The sequence below is a fragment of the Vigna angularis genome, chromosome 3 (assembly GCF_016808095.1).
Source record: "Vigna angularis cultivar LongXiaoDou No.4 chromosome 3, ASM1680809v1, whole genome shotgun sequence".
Lineage (NCBI taxonomy): Eukaryota > Viridiplantae > Streptophyta > Magnoliopsida > Fabales > Fabaceae > Vigna > Vigna angularis.
Genome location: NC_068972.1, coordinates 30053134 through 30069673, shown reverse-complemented (window position 1 = coordinate 30069673; position 16540 = coordinate 30053134). Strand labels below are relative to the sequence as shown.

Genomic DNA, 16540 nt, shown 5'->3' with positions numbered 1-16540 from the left:
AAGATTTTGTCCATGAGGCGCTGGTAAGTAACTCCTGCATTCTTCAGACCGAAAGGCATCACCTCATAGCAATAATTTGCACGTTCGGTTATGAAAGCTGTTTTGCCTTGGTCAGGCCGGTACATGGGTATTTGGTTATACCCCGAATAAGCATCGAGGAAACTCAACACTGTATGGCCGGAAGCTCCATCCACCAACCGGTCAATGCTAGGAAGCGGGTATGAGTCCTTTGGGCAGGCTTTATTCAAGTCTGTGAAATCGACACACATTCGCCACTGTCCATTTGGTTTTTTAACCATAACCACGTTGGATAATCACGTCGTGTATGTCGCTTCCCTAATGAAGCGAGCGTCCAACAATTTGCCGACCTCTGCTTGTACGGCCTCCCGCTTCTCTTCTCCGAGCCTCCTTCTTTTTTGAGCGACCGGGCGCGCTTCTTTAAAAATTGACAATTTATGTGTCATTATTTCTGGGTGGATGCCAGGCATATCTGCCGCTGCCCATGCGAACAGGTCAGCATTGGATTTTAGTACTCTGGTCAGTTTGCGTTCGTCGTTAGATTCCATACCAGCTCCAATACATGTAGCTTGCGAGGAATCTATTCCTAGCTAATAGGCCTTAACGTCGCCCTGCGGGTGCAGACGTTCGTCCAAGTCGGTTCTTGGATCTAATTCAATAGCGGCTGTTTCGGCTCCTCTTGTTTTCCTGGGTGGTATGAAAGGAGTGACTTTTAGCCCGGCCACATAACATTGTCTGGCTGTTCGTTGATCAGCTCTCACCGTACATATGGATCCTTCTTTTGTAGGGAATTTCATGGCCAAATGCGGCGTGGAAACTATAGCTCCAAACTCATTTAGACAAGGTCGTCCTAACAAAGCATTATATGAAGCGTTCGCCTCCACTAGCAAGAATCTGACTCTTAATTCTTTCGCCACGTCACCTGCCCCTAGTCGAGTTCGAAGGTCGAGATATCCTCGTGTGTCCACTCTTTCACCTGCAAAGCCTACGATTTGCTCGTTGAATGGGGCTATTAAATCTTCGGACAAATCCATTTTCAGGAAGGTTGCCCAGTATAGAATATTGACTGAGCTACCTTGATCTACAAGCACTTTTGTCACCTCATATCGGGCTATCTCAGCCGTGATGACCATGGGGTCGTCCTGCTCCGAATCGGGCGCGTGAAAATCTGCATCGGTAAAAGTAATGCTGGGAAATGATCGGGGTTGTCTGCCCACCATGTGCACCGATTTTAGGCTTCTTAGGTGTCTCTTTCGAGCCGATGCCGACGCTCCCCCTCCTGCAAAGCCTCCGGATATGGTGTCAATTCGTCCCCGAATGGTCCTTTCTCGTTGTGGTTGTCTGGAACGACTCCGCGATCGTCGCCTGGATTCTTCCTCCCTACGCGACGATCGTTCCGGACTTGGACGAGCGCTTTCTCTTCTTCGGGGAGTTGGGGCTCGGGACGCCCTGTCCTTTACGTACTCCTGCAAATATCCTGCCCGGATGAGTCTTTCTATTTCCTCCTTCACCATATGACACTCCTCGGTATCATGGCCCTGGTTTACGTGAAGCCTGCAAGTTTTGCTTTCGTCAGCGTTTTTTGGAGTGGCTTTTCGTCGCACGGTAAGCAACTCGGCCTGTAGAGCTTCTTCTAACACTTTGGCCCTGGGGGCATTTAGTGTGGTGTAGCGGTCATACTTGGACGTCCACCCCGCCTCCTTGCGAGGAGGTCCACCAACCTTATAATCACCTAACGGTCGTTTGGTTTCTCTCTTGGATCCATTGCCAGGATTTTCTTATTGCTGTTTTTTCCTTGAGTTTCTGATATCCTCATTGCGTACGAATTTAGCTATCGTTTCTTGGAGCTCTTCGATAGACTTTGGAGGATCGGCATATAGTTGTTCGGCAAAGTAGCCTGGCCTCAGACATGAAGGTAGGTTGCTTATTATAAATGTGTGACTGACATCTTTCACACGCCTAGCTGCTTCGTTGTATCTCAACATGAAAGCCCTCAAGGTTTCATCTTTCTCTTGTTTAGTGTTTACCAGTTCTGCGGGGGTCATGTCTTGTCTCCTGTTAGCGGCATACTGTTTGCGGAAAAGGGTTTTCACGGTAGCGAAGCAGTCAATCGAGTTTGGCGGAAGGGTGTGATACCATTCCAATGCTTCATCCTTGAGAGATAGCGAAAAAGCTCTGCATATTACAGGGTCGTTGTCTGTGTAGAATGCCATAGCACCTATAAAGTTTCGGAGATGGTTGTCAGGATCCGCGGAACCGTCATATCTGTCCAATGACGGCGGAGGCTTCTCCGGCATGTTGGTCTGCAAGATTGCCTCTGTAAAGGGCAGGAGGTTGGAGAGGCGTAGGGAAGCGGGTCCTTTTTTCCCTCCTGCACCCAATTCGGATGGCCCTCCATGATGGCTTCCCTCGTTGTCGTCCTGCCTGTTCGAGGTTGATGCTTCTGGTGGGGGTCGCTGCATCCTCAAGGCCGCGAGTTCCTCCGCTTGCCTGCGTTGAACCTCTTGCTGTTCCCGTATAACTTTGGCCTGCTCCTCTACTTGCGTTTGCAGCTGCCTAATCAATTCTAGAGTGCTGTTGTCTTCCATAGCTCCGGTGGTATTCTTTGGGTATACTAAATCTCGGACCCCACGGTGGGCGCCAAATGTTTCGGTATAAATGTTGGGGGATCGAGATAATAACCTGTCTTTGCTGCTTCTATACGTATGGTTGCTCCGTTCTCCTATTGCGACACCACCTTAGCTCCTTTTGTTCACCGAGAGGGGGAGGTACCTGCGAGGATACTCTGACGCTCAAGTCAGTGTGTGTTTAAGAACCTTAGTTCTTCAGAGATAAATAATATCTAATATATTTTCTTAGTATTTCCCATGTAGAAAAAACCAACCTTCATCCTTTACCTTGTCATTCTATTTATAAGCTAACAAATAATTTTACCTGGAAAACCGCTCAAAATATCCTAACCAATCCGTTCCCGAGATTTCGGTTGGTTGAAATATATAACTGCTCAAAATATCTTAACCAACGTGTTAATGAAATTTCGGTTGGTTTAAACATGCAACTGCTTGATCGTGGTTCCACATACTGGATCAGTGGGTTCCGATATTTATGGCGAGATCTTTGCAATCGCTATATTCGGTTATTTTGATTTGAGCTGGTTACTTTAACGGGAGTAACTATGTGAGCGCCTATTTATACTAGGAGCTCGTGACAAAACGATCGCTTGAGATCGCGCTTATTTCAAGACGATCGTTATTAGACGATCGCTTTTATTTCAAGACGATCGTCTAATGATGAATTTGTTTTCGGTCGATCACTTGAAGTTATGTTTGCTTCAAGACGATCACTTGGAACTGGGCTTGTTGTTAGACGCTCGCTTGAGATTTGCCTTTGGTCAGTCGATCAGTTTGAGATTCGCATTTAATAGCTCTTGTTCCAAAACGATCGTTCTCTACCTCCATTACTTCTTCTTGCGGGCGCACTCAAGGGATTATACTATACAAATCGGATCAAGGAATTCCTCCGGTATTTCTCCTAGAATAGCTTCAGCATCCATGGCCTCCGAAGCAGCAACTTTAGCTTTAGCACCAAGTTGAATAAATTCCTGTATAATTCCTGTATTGTTGAAGGACCAAAGAATAACATTTGCATCCTTAGAGAACCAAAATGATTGTTGAGTTGTGAAGAATGGGAACATATTGGGCCAAGCTTAAGCTGCTATGCATCTTAAGAGAACTCCTAACCACTGTCATATTAAGAACCAAATCTCCACAAAAGCCTAAGCTGTGGAGTAGGGCAAGAGAACGATGTCATATCTCCAAGTCATTTAAGCGGGCTTTCAACATCACCAGCACAAAAGTCAAAACTGTATCATTGGTCGTCCAAAATTGAAGTTATTCAAATTTCTCAGAGTAATGAAGATGTAAATATAACACTTTTAGAATCAATCCTACTACAAGAATGTTAGACTAAGCCTACAGATTACAGAGGATAGCATAGCATCCTTCCTGTCATAATTACTCACCACTAAAAAACTCATTCAAATGTTTTTGAAATATAATTGATGCCAACCTGTTTTAGTAAATGCTTTGGACGAAATTCATATTTCTCAGGATCCTTCAGACTAAGTGATTTTCTTTGCGGACCAACCAATTGCAGCAGGAAGTAATTGAGCATGCTAGCCACTCTCTCAACCTTGAAAAGGTGGGAAAATAAGATTAAACTTGCCATTAGAAGATGAAAATTTTAAAGGAACATCATAGTTAGGCCACAAACTATTTTATGAGATGATGAGATTCATAACCAGCCATGGTTCGAAAGAGAGAAAAAATACCATCTCAGGAAGTAGGAACGGAGCAGTAATCTGTTCTGAAGTAAATGCAAGCATGCTCACATCTTCGTTTGCCAACTTCATATCTATTCGAATAATCTATAAAAGTATCCAGCATTAAAATGATTAGATAAACAAGGAATAAAAAATTATATATTTAAACAAAAAGTCAACAGACATTTTCTTGAGAATGGAATAACCGGGTCCTCTCCTGCCTCTCTTGAACTGGTCGTTGCTCCCACTCAACCGTATCAGACATCTCAGCCTCCAATTCTTTTAGCTCAAGAATTTTTTTCAAACTTTCATCCAGAAGATAAATACTATCATTGATCAGAAAGTTCAAGAAATTCAGATAGACACCCTTTTCCTCCTCCTTAGCAATCTGGAAGAAAATTAGTTCCAGAACAAACTAGATAAGTTGAGCATGGTGTAAGACATAAAAATATTTAAATATCTTTCATTAGTTACCTGTCTCCAAGCATTTCGATGACTAGGGACTTGCCACAGGTATTCGAGGAGTTCCGCAATATTGTGGCGGATATTAAACTTGTCATAGAACTGTAACGGACAAGTGACAACCATAATAATCAGCACGGTCTTGTATTAAACCACCCCAAAAGGATAATGATTAAATACTGAAACCCATGATTTTTAACACATATATCAGATATCAAAATATTAATAATATAGGAAATATTAATAGGGTTAGGCATGATTAACTAAATTATACTAAACTATGGATTATCTATACTATTTTGCACTATAAAAACTAAACTACTTTTTATAAAAACTGAACTATACTTATTTGCAGTTCAGTTTAAAAAATCTGAACTTCTTTTATTAACAGTTTAGTTAACTACTTCAAACTATATACTTTATTTTACTTTTGCTTGTTTAATTGTTTTGCTCTTCTTCTGTTTTCAGCAACACAAACATAAGAAATAAAAGCACGGGTATATATATATATATAAATAAATGTTTTTAACACTAAAATGATATTAACACAAACATAAGAAATAAAAGCACGGGTATATATATATAAAGAAGTGATATAGATAAATAAATAAATGTTTTTTTTCAAGTCTCTTAAAAAGTTAACTATTATTATAATAATTATTAAAATAAAATGATATTAATAATTTATACTAAAATAATTATATATTTAAAAAAAACTAAATTTTATTATATTGTAATTATATGTCAAAAACTGGTAATTATTTTTATAACTTAATAAAATTAACTATAATTGTAAAAATAAAAAGATAAAAGTACTTATATATGTAAATAATTATAAAATATAATATTATATATATATATATATATATATATATATATATATATATATATATATATATATATATATATATATATATATATATATATATGAGAATTCAGAAAAAGGTGAGAAGAGAAGAAAGATGAGAACTTTTATATTAAACTAGATAATTGTCAAAATAAAAATATTTCGAATAACGCAAAACAGAGATAAACAGAGATATTTTTTAGAGATTAAGTTTTTAATCTATATAAAATAATATATAAACAAATTTATATTATTAAATTAAACTATATTTAATATGAGAATCAAATTTTAGACATTTTATATCTTTAAATTAATAATAAATAGTAATGATAAATAGTTATAGTTATTAATTTAATTTTAATAATATGATAAAATAGTACCTATAATATTTCATTAATTTTTTTAAATTTTTTATTATAATTATTTACTAATTCTAATTATATAGATTTATAATATAATTTTTTTTAAATGCTGTGATGTTATTGAATATTAATTTATTTGTTTGTCATTATTAAAAAAAATTAAATTGAACTAATTATTTTAACTCTATCGATGATTAGCCATTGACAGTTGTACTAGTGCAAAATCACATTTATTTATTAGAAAGCATAACGAATGAGATAGTGAAGGGAAGAGGTTGCAGGCATAACTATGCTTCCTTTAAGTTTAAAATAGTACAGTACAGTTTAAAAGAAAAAAAAAAAGTAGTTTAGTTCAGTTTAATTGAACTTATTTTTAGTTCAATTCAATTTAAACAAATTAATTTTTGGTTTAATATAGTTTTTAAGAGTATAATGCAGTACAATTCATTTTGCCCACCCTTAAATATTAACAGGGGCATAATATTAATCGTATAAAAAATTGGTGCAGTTTGAAATACAGCTCAGAAGTTCCTCTCACTGGCTAATCAATCACATGCATAGGATTTCAACGAAACATTATTATTTATCCATCTTAAGTCATCATAAAGTAAAAACAAAAACACTAACATAGTCCCCATTTTGACAATCAAGCTTAAGTTTCAACACAATCAAGAAGAGAGGTGAGATTTCCAAACAACTTGACTTTATTCTCTTTAACTTAATCTAGAAATTGAAAGCATTAGGGGAAAAATAGGTTGACCATGCGACCAATAGTCTTAAAATGCAGACTAACCTGTGTGTGAGAACCAGTGAACTCAATGTCAACATAAAGTTTAAGAAGATTCCTCACAAGATAATAATACAGTATTATTTTGTTAAGATAATATTGTTAAAACTTATCAGTATTATTTTGAAGTATAAAGTTCTATCATAAATTTATTCTTAAGAAACATTAAAAAATTTGAAAGAAAAAAAATATTCAAATTATCTCTAATCTTAAATCATAAATTGTATAAAATGATGGAACGAAATAATATCAATAATGCATGATAATAATTTAAAGTATCCATTAAAAAAAAGTAATAATACAGCAAGAACAAAGTTAGGGAAAAGAAAATGAGTGTACAAGAACAAAATTTTAGATAAGTTTAATTTAGCATAATTGTGATTATTATTTTCTAAGTGACTATGCTTTTATTTTAACCCTTTTTTATCTAATCTTTTTTCTATATTAATATTTTCTAAACTAAAATAACTATTTATAAAAAAAAGTATCTACAAAATAAATAAAAATTGTCTTTTATTGTAAAAATTATTTATATTTACTTTTATAATTATAATTTTATAATATCATAATATATTTGAATTTTTCAAATTAGTAAAAAAACAATCATTTAAATTATTTTTATTTTTGTTCTAAGTATGAAAAATTTTGTTATTGGATTAAAGGGAGCTTCTTCTTATACATTCATGTTTTCTTCATGACCCTCAACTTTTGTTATCCTTCCCATTTTGTCTCTTTAAATTATGTAAATTGAATTTTGAAATTCAATATTGTTCTTCAATAACGTTAACCTGATTTGGTAAACCGAGGTATTAGTGAATCGAAATATAAAATTTAGTGTTTGTTTTTTGGTGGTGTAATCATTGGACTTTAGAATCAATTGTGTATTTGGAAAAGGTAATTGGATTGTAAAATTTAGTGACCAATATCATATATAGAGATACACATTGGATTCTAAATTTTGGTGACTACATCACCAACAAACACATACTTGATTCTATATTTCGGTCCACTAATACCTTCTACCACAAAAATCCTGTTAACAATACCATATTTAGAAAATAATACCAGATTTCAAAATTTTGTTAACATTAAATGAATATTAAATTATGTATTCCGGTTAACAATAATTTGTATGTTAATGAACAAAAATAATTTCAAAATCTGAAACACTTTCAAGCAACACGAGTTCCAAATACCAGGCCAAGAAAAGAAGAACAAAGAAGATAAAGAAATTCTGAAAGAACTTATGTAATTTTTATATGTTTGCAACATCATTTACTAATAAGGTTATAAAAGTATGTCTAAAGGCATATGCATGTTTAGTGAGTTATATTTTTTTTTAATTTTTGTAAAAACAATATGTTTGTATTTTGGATTCCACAGTTAATACAAAGTTATATATATATACATATATATATATATATATATATATATATATATATATATATATATGTAAATTGTTTGTATCGTGGATCAATTTTACAAATACGTTTAATTTATTGAATTGTCTTATGTGAATATCAATCAAAAATTTATGTATTGGTTTCTAGCGATTGTATTTTTGTGTTTTTAGATTAAAATGGAATTGTGTAAATGGAGAAAAAAGTAGTGTGAAGTAGAATGGTGAAGATGAAGATGATTAAAGTGAAAGTTGTTAGAAATATAAAGAGAAAAAAATATATATGCATGAAAATATAAATTGATAAAATAAATGAATGAAAGTTAGAAAAATTATTGACCCAGTTTGAAATTAAGTGAATAGGTTGTTTCTAAATTATTTTAAAACTTAAAAGAAATATTTATAATTACAATTTGCATGGTATCTATTCTTATGGGAGTAAACTCTATTGCTGTCAAAATGAGTTGTAATTCGCGAGCTAACGTGTCTCACCACGGGTTTGAGCCGGGTTGGATTTGAAAAAAATGTAATTTTCTTATGCGGTGTCAAAATGAGTTGTAACCCGCGAGCCAACCCAGCTTATCAAGAGTTTGAGCCAGATTGAATTTGAAAAAAATGTAATTTTTTTATGCGAAGTAGTTTTCAATCCGGCTCACTTAGAACTCGGCTCACCGGGTTAAACCTGTAGTGAGCCGGGTTGGCTCACCAACCCACATAATTTTATTTATTTATTTATTATTTTGTGTTTCAATATTATTAGTTAGCAATTATTTTATTACATTGTAGATGGTAATAAAAAAGAAATGTTTGAAGAGAGAAAAATATTATAGATTTATCTGTTTAAGACTCTAATATTATAAATGGAAGTGATAGAAAAATTATCAATATTAAAATTTTAATTATTCGCTTTTTGTACATATTTTGAGATTTGTATGATATTTTTTTAATTGTCTTTAGAATTTAACATTAGTAACGTTTATTTAGATTTAAAATAAAAAATTATAATTTTTTTATTTAAAAAAAAAAGTGAATTAAGTCGTTTAACCCGTAACTCAAATAAACTATATATTGTAAACTATATATTAGGGTTGCGACAGCCGATCTCACAGGATTTTGGAAGAAAGATCAATGGCAATTTCTTCTGGTAGAATACTCCTTGATGAACTCATACTGGAAATTCTGTCATGGCTTCCTGTGACGAGTCTCATGCGATTCAGGTGCGTTTCAAAGACATGGAAATTTCTTATATCCGATCCTTACTTGGTGAAATTGCACCTTGAAAGGTCTTTCAGAAACCCACAAATCCTCTTACTGACGACACAGAAATTCAAGAGTCAATGTTTCTCTGCTCGTTTATGCTATCTACCTTGTTTAATCCAAAAGCCTGCACGCTCTTCTTGTGGTCGTATCTTGCGATGCCCCAAACCCTATAAATATTTATTGGGTTCTTGCAATGGTTTGCTTTCTCTACATCACTCTCTTTCCACAAAGGAGTATGTAGAGCACTGGGTCTGCTTTTGGAACCCTGCCACCAAAATTTGCTCCAAACCTTCACCAAGACTGCGTCTCGGCACTGATGTTCGCCATGATATGAATTTTGGGTTTGGGTACGATGATAGGAGGGAAGTTACAAGGTGGTAGCAATGGTTGTGAAATTTCGTACACGTCAAACGAGTGTGTGGGTTTACTCCATGAGTGACGTATGTTGGAGACGTTCTTTAATGACCTATCCGATGACTTTTTTCACTCTTGACAGTAATGGATACTCTCTGAATGGCACTGTTAACTGGATAGGAGCTTCTTTGGGAGAATCGAGAACTAAGAAGCTACAAATATTTTCCTATGATCTAAATAACGATACTTTCAGATGTTTGTCGGTGCCTGAATTCGTCCCCATAGATTTTGCTTTTCTTTCTATGGGAGTTTTCAATGGTTGTCTTTGTGTTTCTTTAGAGAAAGGGAAGACAGTCTTTGTTGTATTGGCATTGAAGGACGTTCGAGACGAAAGATCTTGGAGTCGATTGGTGAGTGTAAGTTATGAAACTCTGAATATCTCTCCTTATTACTATAAGGTGCGGAATTTGTGCATGTGGGGTGATCTTCTGTTTGTCGCATATTCAAATGGGGGTGCTTCCAATATCATTATCTCTAATTTGAAGGAGAATAAAGTAGAACGTACTCAAACTTACTACAAGAAATTTCTCTATTACATCTTCTCGTGTCACTATGTTCCAAGCTTGATTTTGCCTATTTGAGACATTTATTTATGTTAAATTAAGGTAGTGGTTTCAGAACTTTTTCAAAGGTATGGACATAATTTTGGTATTTCCTTAGTTTGATTTGTTCCATGATTGTTTCACTATTAATAAAATTTCGTTTCTGCATTGATTTTGGCTGAAAAAAATTAAACTTATGTACATTGTCAAAATTGTTTCCAGTGAGCTAGAATTTTCTAATCCAAGGTTCAAAATTGTCATGGTGTTTCTGTCTTATTTGTGTAAATGGAGAAGAAAAGGAGTGAAAGTAGAATGGTGAAGTTGATAATGAAGATTATTAAAGTGAAAGTGCTTGAGAAACCAGATATGTAATTTATCTTTTGATTTTATCTAACCGATGTCTTTCTTATTGCATTTCTTGAATTCTAAATCATTTTTTAATTTCCACTATGTTGACTTTATTTTAATTTCCTATATATGTAACGCTTATTTTCTTAACTTTGTCCTTAATATCTTCATCTTTTGATGCAGATACTTGCCTTATTCTTTTTACGTATTTATTCCTCTATCTTTTGATGTCCTTATAACAAAAATGTTATGTTATGGATATTATGTTTAAGATGATATTATTTAAAAATGTATTTCAACCTTAAATAAATATGTTGATATGGTCAATCATCATTGTATTATTTTTTTAAAAAATTTTGTTTGACAATATGTTTCAACACCAATCCGTTAAGATAATATATTGTTAAAATTTATCAGTGTTATCTATTTTGGAGATTAAAGTTCTACTATAATTTTATTCTTAAAGAAAATTAAAAAATTTGAAAGAAAAAAAAATTCAAATTATCTCTTATCTTAAATCATAAATTGTATGAAACTACAGCAAGAACAAAGTTAGGGAAAAGAAAATGAGTGTGCAACAGAGTCTTCAAGCAAAGTTGACCGATTTCAAGAAATACAATTATAACATTTTAATAATTTTGTCTCAACAATCTTCAAAAGTTGATTGTAACTCATTTAGAACACACTACAATACAGTCAAAGCCCTCAGAATAATTGTGATTATTATTTCACTATAAGAAAATTCTTAAATAATAATCAATTTTAATAACTAAAAATATCTTTAGAGATTAACTTAAAAATTAATTTTTCAATTAAAGATTAATTCTTTTGATAATCAAAATTTTAATAATTAATGATAATAATTAATTAGAAACTAATTTATAATAAAAACTACTTTAACTATAAATTTAAATAGTTATTATAATATTTTGAAACTATTTTAATTATTAATAATTTTTAGTTTATAAATTTATCATTATAGTCATTAATTATTTTTTATCAATAAAATTAGTTATTATTTAAGAATTTTCTTTATAAATAAAATTTTTCCACAATTGAAAACTTTGACTCAAATTTTCAGTAATTTTCTAAAACTCCACTAATGTAGAATTTATCTCTACCAGGTGTATGGTTAAGAAGAGTGGGTGAGTTGATATATTCAGTAATTTAGGCATAAAATCTTTTCGTATAAATTCTTTTTATAGTAATATAAAACGAGATTAAAGATTCATTAAATATGATAAAAGGGCTTCTAATAACCTAAAGGATATATTTCCAATTTTATAGTATAATTAGATGTCAAAATTATGAAAAAAAAACTTTTTTGTTGAATGTGTTAATTAGTTTTTTTTTTACATTAATTAAATTTCAAATAAAATGAAATAAAAAGGTTAAAATTTCTAATTTATTCAATTTCTAAGTGTAAAAGTTGGCATGTTCTTAACTAGTAAATTAAGTTGAGCAAACTAAAAAAAAAAAGGAAGATGTAAGCTTTTCAATTATGGTGACTATATTTTTACCTTAAAAAGAAAATGACGATTATCATTAATACTAAGTCACGCATTTTCGCTTTGACTACGGGTTTTGAGGAATTCTTCGTTACCTTTTCTATAGCAATAATTTTTTTAACCTTAAAAAAATGTTTGAAATATTAACGTCTTAATTATTAAATAAACACACAAATATTATTGTATTAATGTCGATTACACACGAGAAGGAGTGATGTTTTAAAAAAAAAATGTGACGATGTTACGTATGCATACACTTTTATTTAAGTAATTTAAAATTTAATTATCATGTATATTAATTTTAAATTTAATATTTTTTAATACATATTTATTTATATAATTTATTTATTTTATATTTTTTCCTTTTAAACATGATATATTATTTTAAATGTTTAAAGTTTTAGCTTTCAAGTTATCATATAAATTAGTTAGTTTATAAGAGAATAAAGAAGTTGGAAAAATACATACCCATTTTTTAAAGATATAAGATATTATATTAAATTTCTTTTACATTAAAAATAATACATGAGTTTTTGAATATTTTATTTTTTTACAATTAAAATAATGAATATAATTAAAAAAATGAGTTAAATATATTTTTGTCTCTCAACTTTTAATAAAAATTGAAATTAGTTTTTTTCAAAATTTAATTTAATTTAATCTCAAAATTTTTGTAAACCATGAAGTTAATTATTTTAACTAAATTTTTATTAAATTTATTGACGTTTTAAAAAATTTGAATTTAGTAATCGCTATTTTGACATATTTTTATATAAAACTGACAATTTTTTTTTCTTTTTTATTTTTTCATTATAATGATAGTTTCTTAAATAGTTTTAAATATTTGTAAAAATCAAATATATTTTGAATATTTTATATTAAACTGGCAGATTTTTTTATCTTTTTTTTTGCCTTATAATTATAGTTTCTTAAATAGTTTTAAATATTTAAAACAACCAAATATATTTTGAGTCTTTTATATAAAACTGACAGATTTTTTTTCTCTTTTAATTTTTTCATTATAGTTATAGTTTCTTAAATAGTTTTAAATATTTATAACAACCAAATATATTTTAAAATATTAAATTATAAAAAAAATAATTAAAAAAGATATTATAATAAAAAATTAAAATAAACTTTAATTCAAGCATTTCAGAGGAACAGATTCAAGCATGGTATCTATTCTTATATGTTGGGGTTGCCACAGCCGATCTCACATGATTTTGAAAGAAAGACCGATGACGATTTCTTCTGCTGGAATACTCCCTCATGAAATCATACTGGAAATTGTGTCATGGCTTCCTGTGACGAGTCTCGTGCGATTCAGGTGCTTTTCAAAGACATGGAAATTTCTTATATCCGATCCTTACTTGGTGAAATTGCACCTTGAAAGGTCTTCCAGAAACCCACAAATCCTCTTACTGGCCAGACAGAGATACAAGAGTCAATGTTTCATGGCTCGTTTACGCTCTTTACCTTGTTTAATCCAAAAGCCTGCACCATCTTCTTGTGGTCGTATCTTGCGATGTCCCAAACCCTATAAATATTTATTCGGTTCTTGCAATGGTTTGCTTTCTCTACATCACTCTCTTTCAACAAATGAGTGTGAAGAGCACTGGGTCTGCTTTTGGAACCCCGCCACCAAGATTTGCTCCAGACCTTCACCAAGCTTGCGTCTTAATTATGGCATTGGTGTTCAATATGATATAAATTTTGGGTTTGGGTACGATGATCGGAGGGACAGTTACAAGGTGGTGGCAATGGTTTTGGATTGCAGTACACAACGAACGAGTGTGTGGGTTTACTGCATGGGTGACGTATGCTGGAGACGTACTATAACGACCTCTCCAGCTTTTCTCACTTTTGAAAATAATGGATACTCTCTGAATGGTACTGTTAACTGGATAGGATATTCTTTTGAAGAATCGAAATTTGAGGAGCCACAAATATTTTTGTACGATCTAAAGAACGATAGTTGCAGATATTTGTTGGTGCCTGAAACTAAAGCTTCTGATTTTACTTCTATGTGAGTTTTGAATGGTTGTCTCTGTGTTTCTTTTGATGAACGGATGACAGTCTTTGTTGTATTGACATTGAAGGACGTTCGAGAGGAAAGATCTTGGAGTCGGTTGGTGAGTGTAAGTTATGAAATTCTGAATATCTCTCCTTATTACGATTTCCTGCGGATTTTGTGCATGTGGGGTGATCTTCTGTTTCTCGCATATTCAGAGATTGGGGCTTATAATATCATTATCTTTAATTTGAAGGAGAATAAGGTAGAACGTACTGAAGGTTACTACAACAAAGTTTTCAGTCTCATCTTCTCGTGTCACTATGCTCCAAGCTTGATTTTGCCTATTTGAGACATTTATTTATGTTCAATTATGGTAGTGGTTTCAGAATTTATTTATTTTGATTTTCTCTGTAACCATTATTTTCTTAACCTTTTGTTTATTATAAACACAGCAGATAGCGTCACCACTACCACTGCTAAGAAATTAGTCTCCTACTCTTTATTTAATTAACTTTATTTATTTACTCTTTTTTTTTCTGAAACCCTAAATCCCCACCACCCCAAGTCTCCCACTCTCTGTTTTAGTTTTCAGATCCGTTTGTTTCTCATCCCCTACTCTCACTTCCAAATCTGTTTCTTCTCATCCCCCGACTCTCACTTTCTCTCCTTCTCCATATCCGTTTGCACTTCTTCTCCATTTTTGTTTTGGTTCATAGTGCAGTGGCTTTCGTGGTGCAGTGGTCATTCGACGGGTAATGTGGTTGTGTGTGTGGAGGTGCATTCTTATAAGAGAACCATTAATAGTACGTTAATGAAGTAGGTGGATGTGGGTGAAAATTTACTACGGTAAAAAAATATTATTGAAGGGACAAAAAAGATATGGAGAGGTGTAGGGAACATTTGGTGGTGATGGAGGGAGCAATATTCTTGAAAGAAATACAATTATAACATTTTAAAAATTTTGTCTCAACAATCCTCAAATTTATGATAAAGTGATATCTTTTAGAGAAAATAAGATCTTGTAACTCATTTAGAACACACTATAATACAATCAAAGAGTCGTATGATAATTGATCTATGATTGATTTAAGAACAAAATTTTAGATGCAAGTTTAATTTAGCATAATTGTGATTATTAATTATTTCACTATAAGAAATTTTTTAAATAATAATCAATTTTAATAACTAAAAATATATTTAGAGATTAAATTAAAAATTAATTTTTCAATTAAAGATTAATTCTTTTGATAATCAAAACTTTAATAATTAATTTAGAAACTAATTTATAATAAAAAAAATATTTTAATTATAAATTTACATAGTAATTATAATTTTTTAAAACTATTTTAATTATAAATATTTTTTAGTTTATAAATTTATCATTATAGTCATTAATTATTTTTTATCACTAAAATTAGTCATTAAAATGTATCATTATAGTCATCAATCCTCAACTGCACACATACAACCAGAAGAGTGCCATATTCATAACCCAACTCATTTTCCTGTTTATATTGTGCATAAAATAGAAACTAAAAAGACTATTCACATAAAACAACCATAGTTTATTTCGAAAGAAAAAAAAATAATAGTCATTCAAACATAAATTAGATGAAACAATTATGTGGTCCACATTACACAATTCAAAGCATCTAGTAATAAAGGGGTGCAGGAAGTAAAAGCCCTCCATAAGATGAGAATGGTGAATAAAAAATAATTTTTGAATAGTAAAAATGAATAGTAAAAATGAATAGTAAAAATTTTTGGCTATAAATAGCCAAGGGGGAGGCTGAAAACTTGCACCAAAATTCTAGAAATTTTGTGAGAGAAGAGAGTTGGAGGAAATTCTAGTTGAAGAGGGGAAATTCTGGAAGTTTTTGGAGAACGGTTTCAGAGGAGGAAACTAAGTCTGGAATAGAGGTAAGGGGAGCTAACTTTGAGTATTTCATTTTGTATTATCTTGAGTCTTGAATATGCTATATTTTGCTTTTGTCTTATCTTAAATCTTGAATATGAAGTATTTTGTTTCTATATGATCTTGAATTTTGAATGAGAACATGCTTCTGTGTTTAGATCCAAGTGTGATAGTTGTAAAATGTGATGTTGATTATGTTATGCCATTTGTATGTTATTAGTTGTTTATTTTTGTATTTTTGGGATGGATTAGAAGTTGTCTAACCGACTCTGCCAGATTCAACTTCTTGTTTCCCCAAACTTTTATTTGTTTTTCCTGATTTATTTTATTGTATTTTTGGAAG

The 16540-nt window shown here is 31.7% G+C and overlaps 4 protein-coding genes across 4 annotated transcripts; 2 read left to right on the top strand and 2 right to left on the bottom strand.

Moving 5' to 3' along the window:
• Positions 1-608: 608 nt before the first annotated feature.
• LOC108324541 (uncharacterized) lies at positions 609-2606 on the bottom strand. Its single transcript, XM_017557482.1, has 2 exons — positions 1842-2606; positions 609-1739 (listed from the first exon to the last, which is right to left on the bottom strand). The coding sequence occupies exons 1-2, from the start codon at positions 2604-2606 to the stop codon at positions 609-611; spliced, it is 1896 nt and encodes a 631-aa protein (XP_017412971.1).
• Positions 2607-4035: 1429 nt separating this feature from the next.
• Positions 4036-4927, bottom strand: LOC108325661 (probable ubiquitin conjugation factor E4). Its single transcript, XM_017558756.2, has 4 exons — positions 4814-4927; positions 4524-4727; positions 4349-4444; positions 4036-4209 (listed from the first exon to the last, which is right to left on the bottom strand). The coding sequence occupies exons 1-4, from the start codon at positions 4925-4927 to the stop codon at positions 4051-4053; spliced, it is 573 nt and encodes a 190-aa protein (XP_017414245.2). The 3' UTR covers positions 4036-4050.
• A 4397-nt stretch (positions 4928-9324) lies between these two features.
• Positions 9325-10451, top strand: LOC128195855 (F-box/kelch-repeat protein At3g23880-like). The gene is made up of 2 exons (XM_052874547.1): positions 9325-9830; positions 9953-10451. The coding sequence occupies exons 1-2, from the start codon at positions 9325-9327 to the stop codon at positions 10449-10451; spliced, it is 1005 nt and encodes a 334-aa protein (XP_052730507.1).
• A 3055-nt stretch (positions 10452-13506) lies between these two features.
• On the top strand, positions 13507-14298 carry LOC128195854 (F-box/kelch-repeat protein At3g23880-like). The gene has a single exon (XM_052874546.1). The coding sequence runs from the start codon at positions 13507-13509 to the stop codon at positions 14296-14298; it is 792 nt and encodes a 263-aa protein (XP_052730506.1).
• The last annotated feature ends 2242 nt before the right edge of the window (positions 14299-16540 follow it).

Bases quoted from the DNA above. Each gene is read 5' to 3' on its own strand.
- LOC108324541 (XM_017557482.1), bottom strand. From the start codon at position 2,606: ATGGAAGACAACAGCACTCTAGAATTGATTAGGCAGCTGCAAACGCAA. The intron at 1,740-1,841 runs GTACGCAATGAG...GGTGATTATAAG, and splicing joins AAGAAACGATAGCTAAATTC to GTTGGTGGACCTCCTCGCAA.
- LOC108325661 (XM_017558756.2), bottom strand. From the start codon at position 4,927: ATGGTTGTCACTTGTCCGTTACAGTTCTATGACAAGTTTAATATCCGC. The intron at 4,728-4,813 runs GTAACTAATGAA...ATTTTCTTCCAG, and splicing joins ATCGAAATGCTTGGAGACAG to ATTGCTAAGGAGGAGGAAAA. The intron at 4,445-4,523 runs GTCTGTTGACTT...ATACTTTTATAG, and splicing joins TATTCCATTCTCAAGAAAAT to ATTATTCGAATAGATATGAA.
- LOC128195855 (XM_052874547.1), top strand. From the start codon at position 9,325: ATGGCAATTTCTTCTGGTAGAATACTCCTTGATGAACTCATACTGGAA. The intron at 9,831-9,952 runs GTGGTAGCAATG...CACTCTTGACAG, and splicing joins GATAGGAGGGAAGTTACAAG to TAATGGATACTCTCTGAATG.
- LOC128195854 (XM_052874546.1), top strand. From the start codon at position 13,507: ATGACGATTTCTTCTGCTGGAATACTCCCTCATGAAATCATACTGGAA.